This window comes from Garra rufa, chromosome 15, assembly GCF_049309525.1.
Source record: "Garra rufa chromosome 15, GarRuf1.0, whole genome shotgun sequence".
Lineage (NCBI taxonomy): Eukaryota > Metazoa > Chordata > Actinopteri > Cypriniformes > Cyprinidae > Garra > Garra rufa.
In genome coordinates this window covers 14,600,792-14,617,958 of record NC_133375.1, presented here as the reverse complement: position 1 = coordinate 14,617,958, position 17,167 = coordinate 14,600,792, and the positions used below count along the sequence as shown (strand labels likewise).

General features: G+C 36.2%; 2 protein-coding genes across 4 annotated transcripts in view; both read left to right on the top strand.

Annotated features, from left to right (window-relative positions):
- Positions 1 to 701, top strand: part of piwil1 (piwi-like RNA-mediated gene silencing 1) — a 12,458-nt gene extending 11,757 nt beyond the window's left edge. For both annotated transcript variants that reach the window (XM_073819119.1, XM_073819120.1), the window contains exons 18-19: positions 198 to 474; positions 585 to 701. In XM_073819119.1, the coding sequence (XP_073675220.1) occupies positions 198 to 474; positions 585 to 701 (394 nt within the window). The remainder of the gene's footprint in view (positions 1 to 197; positions 475 to 584) is intronic.
- A 1,849-nt stretch (positions 702 to 2,550) lies between these two features.
- stx2b (syntaxin 2b) lies at positions 2,551 to 14,688 on the top strand. 2 transcript variants are annotated; one of them, XM_073818890.1, is made up of 10 exons: positions 2,585 to 2,644; positions 3,780 to 3,879; positions 5,903 to 5,977; positions 6,066 to 6,139; positions 6,222 to 6,330; positions 10,847 to 10,920; positions 11,679 to 11,816; positions 12,581 to 12,691; positions 13,564 to 13,715; positions 13,958 to 14,688. In XM_073818890.1, exons 1-9 carry the CDS (start codon positions 2,606 to 2,608, stop codon positions 13,699 to 13,701), a joined length of 858 nt encoding a protein of 285 aa, XP_073674991.1. In that variant the 5' UTR covers positions 2,585 to 2,605; the 3' UTR covers positions 13,702 to 13,715; positions 13,958 to 14,688. The 2 variants fall into 2 exon arrangements, with proteins under 2 accessions (XP_073674990.1, XP_073674991.1); XM_073818889.1 differs by lacking the exon at positions 13,564 to 13,715 and having other exon boundaries at positions 2,551 to 2,644.
- The last annotated feature ends 2,479 nt before the right edge of the window (positions 14,689 to 17,167 follow it).

Genomic DNA, 17,167 nt, shown 5'->3' with positions numbered 1-17,167 from the left:
CTATTGCTACAAATATACCCCAGCGACTTAAGACTGGTTTTGTGGTCCAGGGTCACATTTGGGATTGTGTAGAGCCCTTTGAAACTGCAATTTGGACCTTGAACTCATTGATCCCCATTGAAGTCCACTTTATGGAGAAAAATCCTGGAATGTTCTCCTAAAAAAACAAAAACTTAATTTCTTTTTGCCTGAAGAAGGACAGACCTAAATATCCTGGATGACATAGGGGTGGGTAAATTGTCAAGAAATTTTTATTCTGGAAGTGAACTAAATCCTTCAATAGAAACTGCTGACTTTTATTCACTACTAAATCTGCTTTCTCTCAGGTACGATTTCTTCATAGTAAGTCAGGCTGTGCGCTTCGGTTGTGTCGCACCTACTCACTACAACGTGGTGTTTGACAACAGTGGCCTCAAACCAGATCACATGCAGAGACTGACCTACAAACTCTGCCACATGTACTACAACTGGCAGGTAATAACCAGTGTAGATCACTACAACAGTATCACACTACAGTTAATAGTCTATAATGTGTGCTGTCTTACATATTATTTGTGGTTCTCTTTCTTTCTTTTCATCTTAAGGGTATCGTTCGAGTGCCAGCACCATGTCAGTACGCCCACAAACTGGCTTTCCTGGTTGGTCAGAGCATTCACAAGGAGCCCAACATGAATCTGGATGACTTCCTGTACTACCTGTAACCTGCTCAAGTGATAAGCTGCAAGGTCTCAAAGAGTAATAGGGCCATTTTTTAATTTTCTTTTTAAGTCGACTGAGTTGTGGGGAAAGAATTATACTGTCAGAAGGAAGTTTGTTTATAACATGTAGTGCTTCTGTTTGTTCTTCTGTTTTTTGTTTGTAAGGTGAAATGGTCCTACTTTTGTCTCTTTTTTGACTGTTCATTTTTATTGTTCTGTTACCTTGAGAAGAGTTTTTTTTTTTAATGATTCTTTTTTACGATTTTTGTAAAAGGATGGATCCCCTGATTGTTTATTGAATTAAGTAAACATTTATTTTCTGGTTTCTGGTTTATAAAGGATTATATCTGATTATTCCTTCAGCGTTAATATGCATGCATGGTTTCTCACAAAATTAAATATATATCTGCTGCAATGTTTATCACAAATGTTGCAGCTCTAAAAGCTTTATTTTGTAGTTTGGATTGTTGTACTAATTGTAGTTTAAGACAAAAAGAAAGGTAAGAAAACTACACAAATCAGAAGCACTTGGAAGAGCTGAAGATCCGCTGTAATTTAGGATCGTATTGATGTGTTAAAGAGATATATCAGGATTGAGTTTTATTGAAGAAGAATAAAGCTCAAGTTTAACAATGGTTTGGTTTCTGTTTTTCCACAATTTTGACCATAGTGAAAGAGGATTTGAGAACGGTAGCATTAATAAAAGTTAATTGACAGGTAAAAATGTAATGCAGAATTTGAATGATTCTGTTTCTTTGACATTAAAGTTTATTGTTGACAACCTTAGTTGTCACTGTCTTGTTTCATACCACTAATTACTGAAAATAAAAAGTAGGGAAATGCCACAAATAAATGTTTTTACTAAAAGTAACTGCAGGTGGCGCATGAAGGCTCATTAAGCCAAATAGTCCATTCAGCCGCATTGAAATCTTGGGACATTGTTTATCTTAATGAGACAATGACATGTTAAAAATAACTTATTATTGAAAGTTGTTCCTTGATATACAAATTGATTACACCCCTGAAATTTACATAAAGGCTTAAGTAGACGGCAGGTTAATTGGTAAACGAAAATGATTCTGACTGGCCTCTTCCGAGGAGCGCTGAAAAAAGTAACAGATGTCACGTGATATCGTCTTCTATGTGGTGCCTCGCAGGATTAAAATTTACACTTAAATAATGGCAATGAGAATCGTAATATCAATTAATCGAAACGCACAGTAAATAATACAAAATATAGAATTAAAATATTGTTCTGACAACGTCATGCTGTTTCTATGGCTACTACCGCCCTGTTTCGTGTAGCTGCTCCCACAGTGTAATTCAAACGCGTAGAGCAGAGAAGAAGAGAGCCGTCGACTGGTGACAGGACGGTGAATTAAAAGGATGGCAACCAAACAGACACACAACGCTTCATAACTGAATGCCTCTTTGAACGTGACCACCGTATTTAAAAGCGTTTATCGATAAGTTACGAACCCCAAAAGCTAATTCATGTACTTTCTCCAACATACAGTAGTTTGTCGCGATCTGGTCAGGACTTGCAATGGACTTTAACGCGCGGGGACCGCAAGAAACGTGTATAATCAACAGAAGATAATCAACATTTCAACGACATTGTTATGAGGGACCGACTGGCTGATTTGAATGGGGCAAGTGATTTATAATAAACAAATGAACGTTAGACTAACTAACTTTATTGTTGACATGGTCATTAAAGTATTAATACCAACGTTTTTACTGTTTATATAAATACATTTTACTTTAATACATATTTAGGCGTAAATTTCTTTATTGTGTATGTCTACTTTCCATGCTCATGTCAGTGCGATGCTTGAGTCATCTGTGTATTTGGTTTGCTTTAGGGCAGGCAAAGTGCCAGTGAAGATGGGGGTGTCACTGTGTCCATGGAGAGAGATGGCTTCATGCAGGACTTTTTCAGAAAGGTACAATCATTCACCTGTATGAAAGGTGCTCTTCTTCTGTGTACACTGCATGTTGGTGATAACCCGTCCATAGGGATACATACATATCTTCATCTTATGATGAAAATCTGATCATTATTATTTTCATGTTTGCTCATTACCAATAAGTGCCTGTGATTTTAAATCTATTGTGTGAAAATCTATTATACTCTTAGTATAGTATAGTTTTCAATTGGTTTTTATTTTTATTTTGTATTATTATTTATATTTTATTATTATATGTGTTTTTTGTCATTTTTATTGTTAAAATGTGTGGTTTTCCACAAATTTTGTATGTGTGCAAAATATATAATATAATACACCTGTCTAGTAATTGTGAAGTACTGATATAGTATTTTTTAGAAAGTTTTGGAATACTTTTCTTCTCCCCAAATTTGTCACTACCGAAAGTAATATATATTTTAATAAGAAGGGTTATATTGACCTATTTTTTTTTTTTAGATTTTGTTTACATCTGCCTTGTAAATATATTTTTGCTATTTTATTGCAAAGTTTTTAGAGGTAAATCAATAACAAATACAATTTTAGCAATATTTCAAGTGTAATTTATGAAATGTGTTGTATTTTGAATCCAATCTTACTTTGTAAAAGGCAAAAAGTTGACCATACTGATTTCAAAATTAAGGATTCGTTAGTTTGAATATACATTAAACCAAACACTATCATAACATCTTAGTTGATAATTCAGTATACTTTATTTTTAACAAAGCATCCTATGTTTTGGTAGTGTCAGTAATGTTTTGGTAGCGACCATCACATTACAGAATTTTAACTTGCATCCTAAAACTATTACATTTTTCGTGCAATATTTGCATTTAATTTTATTTAAGCTTTATTTCAGTTAAAGGAAACTTTAACTTTAATTTTGTTTAACAATAACAACACTAAAATCTGAACTTTTTAAATAAATACAGCAATTAATTATCACTGATATTAAGCATCACAACATTATAATGTACAGTATGACATTTATGACACAGAAACTCCACAGCAAAACACGTCGTAAGATGCATCCCTAGTAGTTTAGTCTAGAAGCACACTAAAGTAAAACCATTAAAGAAAACAGTTTCTGAACTTTGCTTTGCTTTCATTTCAGGTGGAGGAGGTCAGAGGTGTCATTGATAAGATTTCCACCCTAGTGAATGAGGTGAAGAAGAAACATAGTGGGATCCTGTCAGCCCCCAACCCTGATGAGAGTAAGCCACCCTTATTTGAAGACTGTGAAATCTCAGCAAAGTGACAAGTTAGTGCAGGTTAGCAGGTTGAAGTGGTTTATTAAGGATGACCACTGAGCCCTTGAGTGAGACACTTAACCCCAGGTTGCCCAAGTGAGATGTCCCTGCAGTAAGTGTAATGTGAAAGACTTTCACACAGTGCTTAACAAATAGCTCACCCAAAAAATGAAAAATTGATCATTACTTTCTCACCCTCAACCTGTATGAGTTCCTTTCCTCTGTTGAACACGATAGAAGTTATTTTGAAGAATGTATGTAACCAAACAGTTGATAGTAGCCATTGACCTTAACTAAAAAAACACTATGGAAGTCAATGGATACCAGAAACTGTTTGGTTACCAACATTCTTCCATATATCTGAATGTTCAGCAGAAGAAATAAATTCATACAGGTGGAAACAACTTGAAAGTGAATAAATAATGACAGAATTTTCATTTCCGTTTCAACTATGCTTTTAAGTCATATTTAACATCTTTTTATTTAAATCTGAGTTAAGGTTCACCGTCTTCATTTTAAAAAGTGAGTAAAAAGTGACACCACAACTAGGTTATACTGCTGGTTATTTGAGTTGTAAATTTGTCCAAATTACTCGCTTTCAACCTTTTATGTTTTATTATGTAATGGATGATAATGGCTTTGCGTCATCCTCCTGTTGTCTTTGACTGAGCGCACATTCAAACTTTCCGTCATTCATATCCACACAAAAAAAACAACTGATACTCTGGGTTTAGTCATGAACAAAGGATCAGTTTTATAACTCTTTGCCCAGTAGCACATAGCCTTAAAACAGCACAAGATCATGGGCTTCCTCTGCCTGGAAGATCACATCACATTACTTTATAAAAGTACACCACTGGAGCAGCCAGGAAACTGCTTTAGGGAAAACATTTTTCACATGCATTGCATACAAACCCACCGTTTCACTTGGAAACATTTGTAATATCTACTCTAGCCAGTTTTCATTAGGGATTGTGAGTGGTGTCTACTCGTATATGATTATATGTATAGAAAATAATTCAAATGAATAGGGTGTAATGAAGAGACCCCTTAAAAGTTATCATAGGGAGTCAAGTTTGGGCATGCATGGAATTGTAGTTTTCCCATCACATTCTTAATTTTCAGTTTGTGTTGGGTTAGTTTTGCTGTAACTTGCAGGGCATGTATAGGACATGCAGGCAGGAATGTGAGATTGAGATAAAGACATCTGTGAGGGTGTGAGTGTTTCTGCAATGAACTCTATGCTCATTTGAGATGTGTCTTAAGTGAATCTTAAGTTGATAGTAAAATGGAATGATCTGTTTGAGAATTCTAATAATAGATGTGTAATATTTCACCAATTTAAGTGTCATCACAGCCACAGTCACTTTACTTCCATATACCTGCCTGCATTTTATGTTTTTACATATCGCACACCAGAATATTTCCTCAACATGACACATCGTAATGTAAAACGGTTATCTGTAATAAAAAAAACTTTTAAATTTTGATAGCTGATGGTTTATTTGTAGTCTAGCTTGTGTGAGTTGTATATCAAGTGAAAATTAGGAATATCAGACATTTCAGGAAGGAGCCTGTAAGTTAATCTTTTAAATAAATGATAAAAATGTATATATAGTTTGTATAGTGTCCTACGCTCATTGCTCACCAATGCTGAATTTATTTGATCAAAAATATAACAAAAACAGTCATATTAAAAAGCCGAATTTTAGGCATCATTACAAGTCTTCAGTGTCACATGATCCTTCAAAAAACATTTGAATATGCTGATTTGCTTTCAAAAAGAAACATTTCTTCTTAAAATAAATGTTGAAAACAGCTTTTTTTTGAAAAATCTTTTTTTTTTCAGGACTTTTTGATGAATGGACAGTTTAAAAGAACAACATTTATTTGAAATCTTTTGTAACATGAATGTCTTGTCACTTTTTTATTAATTTAATGCATCCTTGTTTAATGATATTATTGATTTCTCTTATTCTACTTTCAGGAACAAAAGAAGAGCTGGAACAACTCACAGTGGAAATCAAGAAACATGCCAACTTTGTCCGGATCAGCCTTAAATGTGAGTTGGAAGTTTTGCTTCAGTCTGTTGAGGATAGTAAAGATAAGAGTACCAATTTACTTGGAGTTCTCATCTGTTTTTTCCTTAGCAATGCAACAGAATCTACCTCCAGATGAACAGATGAATCAAGCCTCAGTGGATGCACGAATTCAGAAAACACAGGTGTGAAATCTTTGTCTCTTTTTTTCATCCAACCATTTATTGTATTTTTTCATCCAAGCATTTATTGTCTCTCTTATTTTAGTACACTAACTTGTCACGAAAGTTTGTGGAGGTCATGACGCAATACAGTGAAGCCCAATTGTCCTTCAGAGAGAAAAGCAAAAGCAGGATTCAGAGGCAGCTGGAGATCAGTAAGTCACACGTGTATCTTATTATTAACAGATAACAGATTCCTCTTTAAAACGATCAGTTATTTACACTTAAAAGGATCTTGCATATCTAACTATTTTGCTAGGGATGAATGATATATCAGTAATCAGTTGAAAATGTCTCTGGTTTATATTGGATATGTAGTAGCTAAAATTGAATATTTAATTATCTGAAGTTAAAGGGATAGTTCACCCAAAAAATGAAAACTCTGTCATTAATTACTCACCCTCATGTTGTTCCAAACCCATAGGACCTTTGTTCATCTTTGGAACACAAATTAAGATATTTTTGATGAAATCCGCGAGCTTTTTGACCCTCCATAGACAGCAACGCAACTGACACGTTCAAGGCCCAGAAAGGAAGTAAGGACATTGTTAAAATAATGTGACATCAGTGGTTCAAGTGTAGTGTTATGAAGCTATGAGAATACTTTTTGTGCACAAAGAAAACAAAAATAACTGCTTTATTTAATGATTTCTTCTCTTCCGTGTCAGTCTACACCACGCTTTGACAAGAGTACCATGATGCATGTGCTAAACTGAGCATCCAATCAGAGTTCTCACTAGGGCTGTGAAAAGCTACGCAATATCGCGTTCAAAATCGCAGATGAATCGCATTCGATTTTGAACGTGATATTGCGTAGTTTTTCAGTGATCTACGGCTTAGTGTTTTAAATACCGCGCCATCTGAACGCACGCGATGGAGATTTACTACTAATCACAGAACCGGCTTTACTGATGAGATACACATGACAATCGCATGCGATTTATTGCACAGCCCTAGTTCTCACTCGTGCCAACGCAACCGACGGTTCTGAGGCTGATTCAACATGTTGATTCGGGCAAACTCACATCAACGTGGGCCCGATGAGAGGCGACGTGTGGAACACACCAAACAAACTAGTCTGACAAACATGCGCCGATGGCCAATCGTCGGCTTTGTGTGGATCAAATAAATAAGAAAAATTGCAAGTCATCCTCTATGTCGAAATCAATGTCGTTCACCTCCCTGGTCAGAGTTCTGGCCGCTGGAAGTTTTTCAAGAAAGTAGTCACGGTTAGTTTCCGGGGCCTCAAAACTGTGCGTTTTTACGTGAAAAAAATATATGCGTTTCAAAGCTTGATTAATTTACATCACAAAAAACACTCCTGACAAAAATAATACCTCAGTTTTAATCGGCACTATATTCTTTCCGTTTCCATCAATCCGCGCTGCTGTCAGTTCGCACGTTCCGATCAGCTGTTCCATTACACACTCGAATGACAACGACGTAAAAAGTAGAAAATTAACAATGGTGCGAACTTGTAAATTCCCAGGTTGTGACCAGAAGAATGTGCAGGGATCGCCGTTCAGATTCCATCGTTTTCCTGTTTCTGATATAGTTATGAGACAGCTTTGGCTGGTTGCCATCGGCTACTCTGCGGGAGCTAAAATATCCAGTATCAAGGATTTTCGTGTGTGCAGTGCTCACTTCAGCGAAGACGATTACATCCCCAACCAAGGAGGAGAAATCAAAAAACGGATTTTAAAGAGTTCTGCTGTACCAGTACCACGGGTAAGCTCTATTTACTAACTTTATGTCGCATACGACAGGTTTATTTTGAAGCTAACGTCGGTTTTTAGGCTAACGTCACATTGAGAATATTCTAACCGGGGCAGTGATAGCATCGACAATAATCGACTGTCTATGTGGTGAGAAAATCGGCAAATGTCATAACTAATGAATTTAATTGAATCTATATAACACAACAAAATATGATGCTTTGCTATATTTGTTATTGTCTGTAACTATGCGGAACGTGTGTCGGTATCATCGTGTTTATAAGTGTGCTTGAAGTCACATACAGGTAGGTCTAAACCAGGTATCTCCAACTCCGGTCATCGTGAGCTACATTCCTGCAGCTCGATGTTTTCCTATGACAGGACACCTTTCTCAAATGAGACATTCTGTACAAGCCTGCTAATTACCCGTTGATTTGAGTCAGGTGTGTTGCATCAGAGAAAAACTAAAACCAGCAAGACAGTAGCTCACGAGGACTGGAGATCCCATGTCTAAACTGTACAGTAAACAATCTGATGTTTAGACTCCTGTGGAAATCACGTGAAACGAGGTCTAATATAAAAATATATATATCGTCTGTTCCGTCTGACATTGTGCCAAAATTGGTTTCATCATCAGAAGTTTCGTAGTCAGACATGTTGTCAGCGAGTCGCGCTATCAACAGCTGATCGGAACGTGCGAACTGACAGCAGCGCGGATTGATGGAAACGGAAAGAATATAGTGCCGATTAAAACTGAGGTATGATTTTTGTCAGGAGTGTTTTTTGTGATGTAAATTAATCAAGCTTTGAAACGCATATATTTTTTTCACGTAAAAACGCACAGTTTTGAGGCCCCGGAAACTAACCGTGACTACTTTCTTGAAAAACTTCCAGCGGCCAGAACTCTGTATACACTATATTGCTGATAAGGATTGCATACAACTTCATGTCTTAAATGCTCGAACTATCCCTTTAACAATGTCCTTACTACCTTTCTGAGCCTTGAACCTGGTAGTTGCTTTGCTGTCTATGGAGAGTCAGAAAGCTCTCGGATTTCATCAAAAATATCTTAATTTGTGTTCTGAAGATAAACAAAGGACTTAGGGGTTTGGAACGACATGAGGGTGAGAAATGAATGACAATTTTCATTTTTGGGTGAACTATCCTAATTGTTAAAAACACAGTATAATTTAATGGTTTAGAACTTATTAACAGTGATTAATGTAATCTTATAATAAATATATATTTTTTTATTGTTCAATTATGTTTAATAAGGACGAAAAATACCTTTTTTACCTGACATGCTGCATTTGAAATTTGTTTTGAGTAAGTTGCGGTCAGACATGTAGTGCAGACCTCTGAGTAGAATGTGTGTGTGAATTAGTCCCAGTGTGAGTGGATTTATGAGGTACTTTCTGTGCTTCACGACACATGAAACTGAACGGTTTGTCACCGGAGACTCTAGGTAAGTGTTACCTGGGCAACAGGGCTCCAGGGATCCTGTTGTACCTCTGCACAGTGGGCCAGGAGTAGAATGTCATGTGATAGGATAATGAGTCATCAGTCATGTGACTGATGTGATTTGCATAGAGACCCACTTACCTCAACTTTGCATTTGAAAAAAATTTCCATGAAGTTTGTATGTTTTTTTAAGGAAACTTTGTCAATGAAGTGTATTTATATATATATATATATATATATATATATATATATATATATATATATATGATGAATTATGATATATTTTATATATATGTATAGTGGTGACCAAAATGATTAGAACACTAGTATTTTGACCAGCTAAAAAAATGGTTTTCAGTTATTTCTATCTTTTGTTGTAGTGTGTCCATAGAAAATATCAGTTCACATTTCCAAACATTAATTTTGACATTAATTGTAATAATCCAGTAAGATTTTTGTTTGCACAAGGAGTCTGACAACAGCCAGAGCTCCACACAGAGATCTGATCTCATCATCATCCAGTCCGTTTGGAATGACATGAAGAAACAGAACAAACTGAGACAGACTAAATCCAGAAGAACTGTGCTTCAAGAAACCTACCTGCAAAGCTGGGTAAAAATGCTGTAAAGTGAGGAGGATGCTGTCAAAGATAATGTCACAAATAGTTTTTCTTTATCAATTAACTTCTATTAACCAAATGAAATCAACATTTTGTGTGACCATCCTTTGCGTTTAAAGCAGCTTTTGCCCTAGGTGCACTTGCACATAGTTTTTCAGGTAGCTTTGCAGGAAGGTCTCTTAAAGCATTTTGGAGACGTTGCCACTGTTATTCTGTATTTAGTTTGTCTCAGTTCCTTCCGTTTCTTCATGTCATTCCATGATCTCTGTGGAGCACTCTCTGTTGTCAAATCTCACTGGATTATTACAGTTAATGGCAAAATGAATGTTTGTAATTGTGAACTGCTATTTCCCACTGACACACTACAGCAAAAGATCGAAATAACTGACTTGAAATCATTTTCTGCTGGTGAAAATTCTAATTTTGTGCTGTTGTTCTAATAATTTTGACCACCACTGTATATGATAAATATGAATATGTGCACTGGCCATTGCTTAGGGGTCATAGTACAGAATATGAGTGTGTGTGTCTGTGTGTGTGTATTTTCCAGCGGCCTTTACATTAATTGGTTTCAGCCATTGTAATGTTCCCTCTCATTTTCCCAGCTGAATCAATATAGTCCCCAAGGCATACTTAGCTTGACCACACACATATACGTCCAAGCACACGGCACACACATACACTGTTTCCTGACACAAAGCCAAACAATTATACAAATGGACTAGCCGATTAGTAATTGCTGGTCATCATTTCATGTTTACCCTTGACAAATTAACACTAAGGCAGTCATTTATCAAACAAATAATGGCCTAAACAGGACTGGCCAGTTTGTGAGAAGAGTGTTTTTACTAATCTATTACGCTCTGAATTTTGTAGCTGGAAGAATTACAACAAATGAGGAATTAGAAGAGATGCTGGAGACTGGAAACCCTTCCATTTTCACCTCAGACGTGAGTTTGCTTTTCAAAATGAGTTATTCCAGGCTTACTGGAGGTTGAAGAAGAGAATCCTAACATACTGCAGCTCTCATCAAGAGCCTGTTTTCTTTGGCTTCTCATTTTACTGTTTATGTGGCATGACATGAGAACAACACATTTTTCAACAATTAGCACCCTCTGCTGGCTGTTTCTTAGCATTTTCTGTCATTTTCATTTAGGGACAGCTCAGCCCAAAATAATTCTGTTTTCATTTGCCCTCATGTAGTTTCAAACCCATATTTCTAACACATAGTACATAGTAAAAAAAAGTTGAACAACATATTGGCCTTTTTCCGGTAAATTTGTTTATATTGTAAATATTGTAATTATTGTAAATATGTTTTTGAAAGAAGTCTTTTTAAAAAATAGAAATATTCTTGCTCAATAAAAGTATTAATTAATTTTTTTTTTTTTTTTTTTTTTACAAATCTTACTGACCCAAACCTTTGATCGGTAGGGTACAATAAATGTGTATTTAAAAAAAGTACACCAAAAAAGTATCATAAAGTGGCCTCTCTGAAGCCTCTAAAGTCCCCATTTATTGTAATTAAAACAGTGCAGTTCTTTACCATTTCCCCCTCTTCGTGTTTTTGGAAGAAAGTAATGCTTCAGGTTTTTTTTTAACAACATAGGAATGAGTACATTATAACAAAGTTGTCTAATTTTTGGTGATCTGTTCCTTTGTTTTATGCTGTGTTGTCACTGATTTTAAGTTTCTCCTCTGTTTTCAGATCATCTCTGACTCACAGATAACTCGTCAGGCCCTTAATGAGATCGAGTCTAGACATAAAGACATCTTGCGACTGGAGTCCAGCATTAAAGAGCTTCATGACATGTTTGTGGACATGGCCATGCTCGTTGAGACCCAGGTACAGTAAACAGTAATCATTGCTATTTATTGTCTTTTGTTCACTTATAAATTCAATTATACAGCATTCATTTAGTAAAGGAGAACTTCACTTCCAGAATGAAAATTCCTTGATAATCATACCAGTGTCATCCAAGATGTTCATGTCTTTCGTTCTTCAGTCACAAAGAAATGAAGGTTTTTGAGGAAAACATTCCAGGATCTTTCTCCATATAGTGGACTTCAATGGTGGCAAATGGGTTGAAAGTCCAAACTTCAGTTTCAATGCAGCTTCAAAGGGCTCTATATGATCCTAGCCGAGGAATAAGGGTCTTATCTAGCGAAACGATCAGTCGTCTTGCACTAGCTCTGCGATGCGCATCCTTATGCTTTGCGTAATAACGTAAAAAAGTCACTTGTGGCTAGTTCTTCGTCTCTGTACTTCGGTTAAAAACATTTCCTCCTCCAACAAAATCGTCCAACATTGTTTTACCTTGTTTTGTAAAGGGCGTTTGGTTGCGTGAGGTTGAGCTAATGCAGGACGCGCATTTGTGGTTAAAAAGTATATAGATTTGTATTTTTCTTAGAAAATGACTGATTGTTTCGCTACATAAGACCCTTATTCCTCAGCTGGGATTGTGTAGAGCTCTTTGAAGCTGCATTGAAACTGCAGTTTGGACCTTCAACCCATTGGCCACCATTGAAGTCCACTACTGTATATGGAGAAAATCCGTTTTCATTCTGGAAGTGAACAACTTCTTTAACTCATTTATTTGTGTTGTACAGGGTGAGATGATTGACAACATTGAAAAGAATGTAAACAATGCAGTAGAGTACGTCGGCCAAGCTAAAGTGGAGACCAAGAAAGCTGTGAGGTACCAGACACAAGCCCGCAGGGTAAGAAGAAAGCCATACAGATGTTTTAGAAGCTACAATATAATATTGCTTCCAATTTGAGTATGTAATTAGGCTGTGTTGGTTTCGTTCAACTTTTTTTTTTTTTGTTATTAAAGGGTTAGTTCACCCAAAGATGAAAATTAGCCTGTGATTTACTCACCCTCTAGGCATCCTAGGTGTATGTGACTTCCTTCTTTCAGACGAATCCAATCAGAGTTATATTAAAAATTATTCGGGCACTTCCAAGCTTTATAATGGCATGGGCGGGTGTTTCTCTTCAACAGTCCAAAACAAGTCCAATAAAGTGCATCCAACCATAATAAAAAGTGCCTCACTCGGCTCTGGGGGATGAATAAAGGCCTCCTGTAGTGAATCAATGTTTTTGTAAGAAAAATATCCATATTTAAAACGTAATATTCACTTTAATCTAGTCGCCCGGAGGCAGCTAATGAAGAGAAACACCCGCCTATGCCATTCTAAAGCTTTCAAATGCCAGTTTAATTTTATTATAACTCCGATTGGATTTGTCTGAAAGAAGGAAGTCATATACACCTAGGATGCCTGGAGAGGAAATCATTGGCTAATTTTCATTTCTGGGTGAAATAACCCATTAAGGCCACAAAAAGAGGATCAATATTATGCTCTGTTAAACGTTTTAGATTACGGCTGACCTGTAACTAACTTATGCTAAGCCATCACTAACCATAGCTGGCTTTGTATACATCAAATGTTTCAATGAAACGAATATTCAATTTTTGATAAACATTCACAACGTGCTACAGGCTAAACAATATTCTACAGAATTTTAAAATGTCACCAAGTACTTGATATAAAACGTGCATCATTATAACAACTTTTTTTGTCTTATACAGAAATACATCATTCTTGCTCTTATTGTTTTGGTGGTGCTCGCTGTGATCGCACTAATTGTTGGCTTATCTGTGGGCCTGTCTGTTAAAACCACTACTAACTCCGCCTCCTCCAGCTCTAATTCAGCCAATCCTGCCTAACTATGGTTTCAAAGGTAACACCCAGTGGCCAATTACTAACAATCTCATCTGCTATCACTTTGCCTCTATTTAAACCCAGTTTGAATATGGTGACAACTTTTTAGGAGAAAGTTTTAGTGGTTGGTTTGCTTCTAACCACTTTCAAACAACGATGCAAATGCTTTTGCCGTCAAAAAACAAAGGTTAATTTACATTTAGTGATACATTTCATGCATAGTGAATTTTTCTCTGTTATTTTTTTGTGTGTCCCTATTAGAAATTGTTTTTTGTTGCCATTTGTGGAGCCGTGTGCAGCATCATTCTTCTCATCATCATCCTCGTTGGAGTTTACAGCGATTAGTCACCTTAAGCAAAACTTTCTTCTCTTTAACATTACTGTGCCTTTAAAAAAGAGAAAAGAACTATTGTTTTTGTTCTGACTGAAATGTAAAATATCCTGCTGTGTAAAATAATTCAAAAACTGCTCTTGAATTGATCATCGGTGAATTGTGTAGAAGATGGCACTGATTTATAATCAAAAATGTTCTTTTTTGCCATTTCACTACAACAACCTGAGGTAATTTTCTGTCTTTTTATATATTTAATGCTGGTTGAATAACTTTTGCACAATTGAGTTATGTTTTGTAATATACAATATGTAACATCAGGTACTTAGTTTCTTGGGAGATCTGACTGACAATGTGGAGCGAACAGCAAAGTGCACTTAAGATATATTTTAATAACAGAAAAAATATAAAGTTTGTATTCAAGTCACAAGTCACAATCATTTCAGCTTTTACACAATGGTTTGACAGTGTTCAATATGACAGGCTCCACACAATATGATGTCAGATCTGTGAACAATGTTACAAAACATGTTTTCATCACTTAATGTTGTTCCTTTTTGTCTCTTACATACTGTATGACTGTGTCTGACAGGAATGTAATCATACAGTCAAATGCTCACAAAGTGTATTGTAAAATAAATGTGAGTTGCTCGCCACTCAATACACTGTCTTTTTATTATTGGTGAATGTCTATCACATTAAAGGAACACTACACTTTTTTTGAAATAGGCTCATTCTCCAACTCCCCCCGAGTTAAGTGGAGTTTTACCATTTTGAAATCCATTCAGCCGTTCTCCTGTTCTAGCGATATCACTTTTAGCATAGCTTAGCATAGATCATTGAATCCTATTAGACCAATAGCATCGCGTTCAAAAATGACCAACGAGTTTCCATATTTGTCCTATTTAAAACTTGACTCTTCTGTAGTTATATCGTGTAATACCGGCGGAAAATGTAAAGCTGCGAATTTCTAGGCCGATAAGATTAGGAACTACACTCCCATTCCGCCGTAATAGTCAAGGAAGTTTGCTGCCGTAACATGGACGAAGCAGGCGGAGTAATATCACGCAGCACATGTGCAAATGCTAACCTAGCTGGGAACTAATTTCAGGTGCTGCGTGATATTACTCCGCCTGCTGCGTCCATATTACGGCAACAAACTTCCTTGACTATTACGCCGGAATCAGAGCCATAGAGAAACAGAGTTGCGACACTCCCATAGGCTTCCATAGGAACTGAGGAATGCGGAAGTAAAGCGTGTCATGGAGCGGCCAATAGTTCCAAACAACCAATAGCTCCAGCATTGAAGCCCATTCATTTCAGCGCTTCTCAAGCACAGTCGCCGGTAAATTGACGAAATTACTGCATTTTTTGTTTACATTTTAACGCATCAGTTGACCTCTCGAAAAACTGGCCAGTAGTGGTATTTTATGAAGCGTGTTATAGTTAATGTTTATCGTTAAAAATAAACAGTTATACTGTAATTGCCGTTAGATACCGTGAGAAACACCGTAATAGCGACCAACCAGATACTAGTTGTCATATTTTTACGTTTTTAGTCTTTCTGCAATCTTTCTCTCACTGTAGGAGGTTGAATGAGCTTCAGTAAAGACTGCATTCAAGAAATACGATAAAAATGTATGCTGAATGAATTTCGTTGCCTTGTGTTTTTTAAACACTATTTTCATCTTTTCTATTATGTTAAATGCCATGTTTGCTTGCCTTTTATAATATTCAGTTATGTTGTTTATTTGAATATCATAAAATAACATGAGTAAATTACTTTTTTCTTATTTAACATTAAATCTTTAAATCGAAACATATAAAAAAGAGAGTGTTTGATGTCCAAATACACATTCAAATGTATTTTACCTTAAATATCACACTAAACTGTAATATAAATACTATATTAGAAAATGTTATCTTTTAAAAGGTCAGGATCATTATTGCACATATTATTTAGTACAAAAAAACCTCCTCAAAATATTAACTAAATAGAACTGAACTATATATTACAATTATTTAATTGAATAAAAGTTACACTTAAGGTGTTTGGTCACATTTGACTGACAAAAAGTATGAGAACATATTAATTATCTTTATCACTCGCCAGAATAAAATGCGATTGTAAAGCGTATTCAGAGAAGTTATCAATACACAATCAATGCACATTATGTGTTAATAATTACTCGAAATTGCTGCAAAAATAGTAAAACTAATGTCTATCTTATTTAAACCCATTCAAACACATTGACAGCGCAGAGTTGTTTGGAACTATTGAGAGCTCCATGAACCACGTGACCGCGCGGCGGCGAGATCAAAGCGTGTCGCAACTCTCTTTCTCTATGGCTCTGGCCGGAATGGAAGTGTAGTTGATGATGACATCACTGTTACCATGAGAACCTCAGTATGTGTGATAAAGCTGAAGCAGGTGCGTACATTGACGCTCATGGGATTTGACCCAGGACACACAGCAGCTGTGAAAATCTCAGACACACACACACATTAGACAGTCTGGATACACTCGGTGAAGTCCATATGTACTTACACTATGCTGAAAGCTGAATAAATGCCTCTCGTGACACGACACTTTTCAGGACATCCTATCTCTGCTATTGAGCTGAGAGTGAGTGGGCAGAAGCACAGACATTATGCAACTGAAATGTTCCTGCCTCAGAGACAGTAAGAGAGCATCCACATCTACACACACACAAGAGAGAGAGAGAGAGCCAGTGAGAAATAAATAAATTAAAATCTCACCTGACCTGGTTAGGGTGAGTGAATAAAGAGATGAAGCTGAAAGGGGAGACAGTGATTGTTTGTAACAGTGATGAGACAGTCAGTGCTTTTCGCTTATTCTCTGTGTGAGTCATTGTTTGGCTGAGCAACAGCGTCCTGGAAAACAGGAAAGGACAACAAGAAAACGGTATGAATTAGGATTTGTGTTTTGAAACTTTTAGAGAAGTTAGTTTGCAACTGAATTCAAAAACAGAATAATTGTGTTTTAATTTAAGTTTCTTGCCAACTACGGAGCGACGCACATGACTGTAGTAAGTAGAGTATGGCCGCAAATTAGTTTGTTTCCTCGTTTTAGTAAATAATATCTACGTTTTACTAAAACGAGGGAAGGAATAAATAAG

What these genes read in the sequence shown, in the direction of transcription:
- stx2b (XM_073818890.1), top strand. Translation starts at nt 2,606, where the DNA reads ATGGAGAGAGATGGCTTCATGCAGGACTTTTTCAGAAAG. An exon ending in TGTCCGGATCAGCCTTAAAT is followed by an intron (nt 5,978 to 6,065) that starts GTGAGTTGGAAG and finishes TTTTTTCCTTAG; the next exon opens with CAATGCAACAGAATCTACCT. An exon ending in ACCAGACACAAGCCCGCAGG is followed by an intron (nt 12,692 to 13,563) that starts GTAAGAAGAAAG and finishes TGTCTTATACAG; the next exon opens with AAATACATCATTCTTGCTCT.